Source organism: Microtus ochrogaster, linkage group LG3 (genome assembly GCF_000317375.1).
Source record: "Microtus ochrogaster isolate Prairie Vole_2 linkage group LG3, MicOch1.0, whole genome shotgun sequence".
NCBI classification, from domain to species: domain Eukaryota; kingdom Metazoa; phylum Chordata; class Mammalia; order Rodentia; family Cricetidae; genus Microtus; species Microtus ochrogaster.
Window position 1 is genome coordinate 35648463 of NC_022029.1, and position 7794 is coordinate 35656256.

Below are 7794 nucleotides of genomic sequence, written 5' to 3' on the forward strand. Positions count from 1 at the left end.
TCCACCATACACATGTGTGCTTGTGAAGACAACATCCACCATACACATGTGTGCTTGTGAAGCTGCTGTTTAAGTAAAAGTCTATGAGATTCTATTGGCTAAAGCTGTTGCTGCTGTGGTTAGAGGGTTTGTTCATCTGTACCTGATGACAGTAGGCTTGAACTTAAGAAGCATTCATAGATTTAAATACTTTATTAGCTGAATTCCAGTGCATAAAGTAAAAAGTCACGGCCGCTAAAACTGGACAGTGAAATAATAGCTGCGGGCTTGTGACTTGGTGATTTGGTCATTTTAAGATTTATTGTAAGTTAAGGAAAACATGTATTCTTTTTCATTTATGATGTGTTATCTTTGCTGTCATTGGTAAGAACAGTTACTATATGCATGTCTGAACACAAATATTAAAAGAGGGCAAAATTTGAACCTTATCTAAATCAGTATTTTGATTTTTTTGGACAGACCTTGAAGTTAATCTTAAAGTACAGTATGCTGTGGGGAATTGTGCCTAATCTTAGACTTCTAGACTTGAGATGTTTATGATTCTGAGTATCTGTACCCTGGGGAAGTGTTTGCCTGTTTCAAGGAAACAAAAGAGGTGGCATTTGAACAAATGTTTACTACTCAGAGTACAGTCTGTGTGTGAGGTGCTGTGTTAGACCATGGCCGAAAGGAAGGCAGACAGATTTGGCCTTTTCCCCTGTGTTTGAGGAGTTCATGGCCTGGATTGCTGTACAAGACTTGGAGACATTAACATCCAAGAGAAGTGCTGAGCTCTATGTGGGAAACTCTGGAGACCTTAGTGCCACCTCTGGCCTTGGAAGATTATCCCAAGTCACACATTTGTTGTCACTTTGAAAGGAGATTCCTTGTATCAGTGATTGGAGACAGTGGCTTCTTTAAAAGAGAGGAAGGCAGCTTGGTTCTTGCTCCGGTTGTTGGATGGTACATTTTTCCTCAAGATGGTGTTGTAGTGGAGCCATCGCTCATTCTTCTGGCTTTTCATTCTTAGCTCTCTGTGACCTGCAGCATTCAGTCCAATGCTCAAGTAGGAAAGAAGCTCTCTGTATTTATTCATCTTAAACTTTGCTGTTTTAACTTTAAACCCTTCTAAACCTCCTTCAGTGCAGTTTCCAGACTCATACAAGATCACACGCATACCTGACTTCTGCAGTAGTGCCCACCTTTATGAGCGTGCAGCATCAACCACCTGCATGAAGCAGCAGTAGCATATGAATGTGTATATATACACGGTCATTCAGATGCCACAGGCAAAGTCAAACCAAGACATTTCATGTTGCTTATTTTTTTTTTTTGCTTCATTGTATCTTGATAGTACTTTATTTGAGCTTTTTTCTTACAAGCTGAGTTTTACAAATACTAATTACAGTAACAATAGCCACAAATGAAACTTGTAGCAGTCATTTGGGAAAAAAAATTCTAGAAAAATATTTGAATAATGAAAATCAGGATACAGACTTTTATCTTGTATTGTTGAAAGTGCCACCATGCCTTCTTTTTAAGAGTATATAGCAATACAGATTTATTTGGGGCTTGGGGCTTTTCTTTTTTAAATAGTATGTATTATAGTTTGTAGCAACTGCTCTACTGCTGTGCTCAATGTTCTGCTTTATGCCTTCAGGATCTACAGTTAGAGTACGGACAAGGACACCAAAGTAGTTACTTTTTAGGTGGAAACAAGTAAGTAAGTTCTTTTAAAATTTAAATTCAAAGTAATTGTCTCTAATATTATATTATTTTATATTTAATTCTTAAGGTAGTACGTTGTATTGAGTTGGTAGATGCTGAGCATTGTGCCCTTGACTTTCCCATAGTCTCTCTGCTATTCATCTGTACTTAGTAATTGTCATCTGGGAGGATCAGCGCAAATGTTTTCTCTTAACCTAATCTGCAGATCTTTCTTGTTACAGTATACTTCAGCTATAATGAATCTGCATTTCAGCAGTTGATTTCTTTCTAAAGTTGACCTGATTGCCTCTACAAAAGTAACTTAGTGCATCTCCCAGATGTGCTGACCACTGCAAACAGCTGAATTATTCATACTGCTTAGAAATCCTCATCCTAAGTTTAGCTGTGATGGTCTTCTAAAGAACACTAGCAATAAAAATAGATAAAACTCCTAAAAGTTATTTGACATGAGAAATAAATTTACCAGCTAGTAATGCCTACTCCATACCTGTCACTGTCTAGGTGCTGAGAGCATTGTTGACTTACACTGTTTACAGATTTCTGCAAGTTCATCATAAGCTGGAGTTTAGAACCCAAGGACAAGACTGCTCCTCCTACCTTCATATTTCCTGATTTCATATATGAATGTTCACTCCATAAGCCTATTTGTAAGGAAGTAATTAAATTACCAGAGAAGTCTGAGGATGAATATACATTAAAATTTTAGTCTTGATTACACCAGAGAGCTGAAGCATCTGTTCCCATACTCTAAGCAGTTGAGAAATAATGGTTACTGACAGATACCTTAGTTTGATGGGTAGTACTGAAAATCATGTCTTTATCCTTTTACTATAATCTGTTATGTGGGAGATATTTGCCCAGGCACAAAAGGGCCTGGGGCCAAATAGGCCCTTGCAAAACTGGGCTAAACCTTCTATCAGAACATGCAGTATGTAACTTCTTCAAGTTGAGCCAACGTAGGTCTGCCAAGGGGCCTCAGCAACAGCTGCTGTGACATGAGACAAGATGACCTGAACCAGTCTCCAGCAGCTTGGAGAGACCCTGATGCCAGTGCTGCTGCTTCCCCTCCCTGGGTGTGTGGGAGGTATATAAGGCTTTCCCCTCCTAAAACAAATGGAGCTTGTCTCCCAGGGTCTGCACCTTTGACTCTGTGCCAACTTTACCCCCTCCCTCAAGGGGAAGTTCAGTGGGACAGAGCAATAGATCCCACGTAACACCAGTACTTCATTTTCCCACCTCAGTACACTTTCCAGTACAGAAAAAAGGCTTTGAATGAAAAGCTAAAGAAATACGCTGTTTTGTTTAATGTAAATTTCAATTAAATTTAAAGTATTAGGAGTTGGACATTATTAGCCTCTGTCTTTCTATTTCTTTTATCTTTTGTTGTTTGTTTATTCATGTATCTATTTTTAGGTAAGGTCTCACTATGTAGTTCCAGCTGGCCTCAAACTTGCAGATATCATCCTTACCTCTGCGTCCAGAGTACTGGGACGTGCATCATCCAGTAGCCTCTGTCTTCCTTAAAGTGGAAGACAAGCATAAAATTCCCTTGGTTAAAAAAAATATATATATATAGTTTTACCTAAACTGTAATTGCTCTTAAGTTGTCCTGGTTTTAATGGATAGCAAAGAATAGATTTTGTGTCATTGTGGGATAGTAAATTTAAAAAATTAATTAAATTTTTTCCTAATTATATCATATCATTGATTTTTAAGGACCCGCTACAACCAAATTCATGTACCTAAAGAGGCTAAATAATTTGGTGACTATATATCTCTTACCCTTCCATTTTAAATGAACATGCTCACAAAATGCAAAGTAATATAGCCATAAATCCTTTTCCAGATTTCCTAGTTCCCATTCTCTGATTTTGTTTTTTATTGCTAGACATTTTCTTAGTGTGTATAGCTACTTTGGCTAGGTAAAACATTAATAATTTGCCCACCCTTCATTTTCTGATGAATTGGATCCCTGCTTAAGGAACTGTATTCTATATAACGAGTCATTGGCAAGGTAGGTTGGCCGAAAGTCTTAGCCTGGCTGTGTTTCGTGTGTAGGTGTATACATACATGTGACATGAGCATGGTTGTAGCACTTCTCTTACTGTATTGACAAGGCTGCTATATTCTTGCAACTAGGCAGTACTTTGAAAATCAAGATCTCCTGCTTTTTCCAAAGAGGATCAGTTAGGTTTGTTAAATGGACTTTGCTTTCTGTAACACAAGGCACATACTATAAACTATGGCTTCAACCCAGACAACACCTTTTCTTTTGAATTCTGGTGTAACTGGGGTCACTTCTTCTGAGGTTTTTGTTTTTATCAAAGCAGTTCTTTTTAAAAGAACCAGACTGTCTGGTTTTGCTTGTAGCGTAGAGCAGAGTTGTAAAGATTACTGTCTTTGGATAGGAGTAAAGCATGGGTCGAATTGCAGTTCCCTCCACAGAATACCATAGTAGCCAATACCATCCATGCCCAGCCTGCATCAGCTCTTCCTGTGAGCACTCGACTACCATTGTCTCTGGTAAAGTGAGGGTTATAATGGTACCCGCCTCTTTGCTAAGGGAGAAATAAATAACCACGGGGCTTAGTGGGCACTTACTAATTGTCTTTATGTGTAAGTAGTTACTAAGTAATTGTCAGTTATGTTAGGGCACAGATAAAGCTGCTGTTCTGGTTTAGAGGAATAACGAGTTTCTTGCTTTTAAATGCAGTCAGGGAAGTGCATACACAGGTTGTATGAGTCAGCCTGGCAACTGTATAAGACTGGCCACAAGCCGCATGACCCCTTCGCTCATTCGGATGTGCTGAGTGCTTGAAGGCAGTTTCAGACTTTTCCCGCCTCGGTTTCCCTGCCTTGTCACTTAACTCTGCATTCATACATTGCTCCAATTTAGATTTTTTTCATTAAATTTTCCATCATTTCAATAGTAATTCAACTAGTTCTATTAGCAAAAAATCCCTTCATAGCCAAGTTTCAGATAGCGTTGTTCTTGTGCGGCACAGAGCCTGAGTAACTCGGGGTCATGTGTTCTCCAGTGCTCTCGGCTGCAGGTGCTGTTGTGGATCCCTCAACAAACTGAGCTGTATCTCATTTTCTCTGTCGTAAAGGCACAAAGTCATCCACATGCCCTTTATGTGACTTGATGGAATATATAACTTGTCAGCAAACTACTTAATCCATAGTAAGAGACCTGGAGATGCATGAATAGAAGCAATGGGTGTTGTTAGAGAACTTCTGGTAAGAGCCTCACTTGAGATCCGAGTGTCAGAGCTGGGTTCACCTCAGTCAGTAGGGTGCCTGTTGGCCTGCAGAGCCCTCAGGGCATCCCCAGCACCACACACAAAACCCAAAAACTGATGTGCTGGTTCACACCTGTTTACTCAGCACTCAGGAAGTGCAAGTAGGATCAGAAACTCAAGGCTATCTTTAGCTACATAGCAAGTTTGAGGCCAGAAACTACAGCCTGGACTACAGAAAGAATCTCCCCACACACTCACACACACACACACACACACACACACACACAAACACACAAAGCCCTATAGCCATGTGAATCCCGTTGGCTGGGGTAACAGAGAGTGAAACTTTATGTAAACTATCTTCCTATTTTTAAATCCTGATGCCTAAAGAAAACACTGCCACATGCTCAGAAAAAGTATTTTTACTTGCTTGTTTATGACTGCCTGTTCACTTTGTGACCCAGGCCACTGATAGGATAGTAGACATTGGCTGCCACACTAGCTTCCTATTTTCTGAGGTGATAAGAAAGCCCACCATCACCCAGAGAGACCAGTCTTAACTTGGGAAGGCTGCACTATTCAAATGTTTTTGGTCTAGGGCCCTTTGCAGCATCACCATGCTGAGGATTTCCTGTTGCTTGTGTAGTGTTTTAGTATGGAAAATTAAAGGATTTCCCAAAAATATTTGTTTTCAAATAATATATATTAATACTTAATAAAATACATCTTTTGTACAGTTTGAAGTCCTCCCCCTAAAGGGTCAGCTCAAATGCCTCCACTTCAGCTTCTTCCCGACAGCACGATGATGGTGGTTCTCACGTGACTTGACCGAAGCAAGTAACCACCTTTGCGGCCCAGGAAAACTGCTGGGCAGTAGCAGGCAGTATTCTTATGAAAAGAGCTATTTTCCCTTGACAAAGTAATAATTGTAAAGAAATGGCATTGTTTTCTTTTTTTTTCATATTTCCTTCATACTACAAGAAGATAGCTGAGTTTTCATGACTTCTACTTCATGTAATCTGTTATATCACATATCCAGTAGTTTCTAGAAAGCACCCGCAGAAATAAGAGTTGAAAAGGTCTTGCAGACCCTCCTGTAGGAGGCAGGCTTCTCCAGGATCTAATGTGGGCAAGTGTTTCTCAAAGGTCCCCCTTCAGAACAGGGAGTTAAGTACTTGCTTTCCCACATCCAGCAGTTTCTTCTTCATGTACTTTCTGTACTAGTGTAATTCCCATTTTACTTATGAGGAACTGAAGCGTATCCATTCAAACTGAAGTCACTTCTCCAAGGCCATGGGGCCTGCAGAGATGCCAGCTTTGCCCTCCTTTGCCACAAGCACCTGCTGCTTAGAGCTGGTCCTGGAAGAGCTTCGCAGTCAACAGGATAGTGAACTACCACACCACACCTCAGTTTTTTCTTTCTAGGAATGGTAGAAATTGGTTTATTGTTTTTCTGTGTCGTTTGCCATTCCAGATTCATAGCTGGTCATTTTGAAAACTTAACAGTCTAGCCTGCTTAGAGTGCTTGATGATAAGACAGTTCTGCTCATTGCTACAGTAGACAGCTAACCATGCCTTCTGGGTTTCGTGGTGTGATAATTCCAAGAAAACTGAGGTGCTTCTTACAAGGTTTATGGAGAATACATCTCTCTAGTGATTGCAGCAGCCTGGAGAAGGTTGTGCTTCCTGAATTACTCATGTTCAGGATCACCCCAAATCTCTCACATTCTTGAAAATTCAAGCCTTTTTTTTAAAACATCATTCCCAATGATAAAACCCTCAGAGGTGGTCTGACACAGCCTTAGTTTGCGTAAATGCAAATGTGTTTGCCTGTGCACCCTCGAGAGCACTCCTCACATGGGTGAGTGTCCTCCGTGAAAACAGACTGCTGCTACTTTCTTGTCTTCACAGCACACGCGTGCATGCTTCTGCAGAAAGCCAATACGCTGAGCTCTATTGTGCAGGATTGCCTGAGAGCATGAGTCTGCCAAAATGTGTCACCCTCCTTATTTTAAGAAAGAGAAAATATCATTTCTGGTGTCAAGTGTAATATTCTAAGTAGAATTTGAGTCCTGGAAATCCCTGGCTCTGAGCCTGCAATTGTTTCGTCAGTTTGTTGTGGCATTTCATGCTGCGTTGTCTCCTGTTTGAATCAGTAATTTTCAGTCAGTATTAGAACTTACTTATGTTCACTTAAGATACATTTTTAAGACATTAGCAACAAAAAATATAGAGATATCTCATTAAAACAAGCTTTGTGGCTCAGAAATGCTCAGTGTGGCAAATGTATTCAGGACACATAAACAGAATAATAGAAGTGACAGCACGTGGTACCATTTTACTCATGCTCCTTCTTGCTTGTGTCTTTTAAGGAGTCTTCTAAAGTCTGTTGAAGAAGAATTACATCAGCGGTAATTACAACTTTTATTTAAGCTTGAAATACTTTATTTATGTCATAGATGAGCTAAATCGTTTTCCCCTTCTCTGTCATGTGTGGCTTGTTAGTTTTAGTTGTCAGTCTGTCTGCAGTCAGCCCTCCTGCCTCTCTGTAGCTGCTCTGGGGAGGCTCACCATCTAATGGTGCTATCTGTTCTCTTTAGAGGACATGTGGCTCACTTAGAAGATGATGACGGAGATGATGATGATTCTAAACAGTAAGTTCTCTTGCTCTTTTTGGTAAAAAGAAAGGATCTCATATGGCCTGTGTCAGTTCTAGCAACTTAATATTAATGATAATTCTAACATAAGTTGTACCTCAGTCTCTGTGCCATTGTTGTTGATCTACTCCGCTTGGATTGCTCTCCTTCAGATTGGGATAACAAAAATGCCTTATGCTGGGCGGGTT

The 7794-nt window shown here is 40.1% G+C and overlaps 1 protein-coding gene across 1 annotated transcript in view; it reads left to right on the plus strand.

Moving 5' to 3' along the window:
• The window catches only part of Map4k3 (mitogen-activated protein kinase kinase kinase kinase 3), a 162298-nt gene that overhangs the window by 121657 nt on the left and 32847 nt on the right, over positions 1-7794 (plus strand). Inside the window, exons 16-18 of the mRNA XM_005360786.2 lie at positions 1640-1698; positions 7322-7360; positions 7550-7603. Of these exons, the coding sequence (XP_005360843.1) occupies positions 1640-1698; positions 7322-7360; positions 7550-7603 (152 nt within the window). The remainder of the gene's footprint in view (positions 1-1639; positions 1699-7321; positions 7361-7549; positions 7604-7794) is intronic.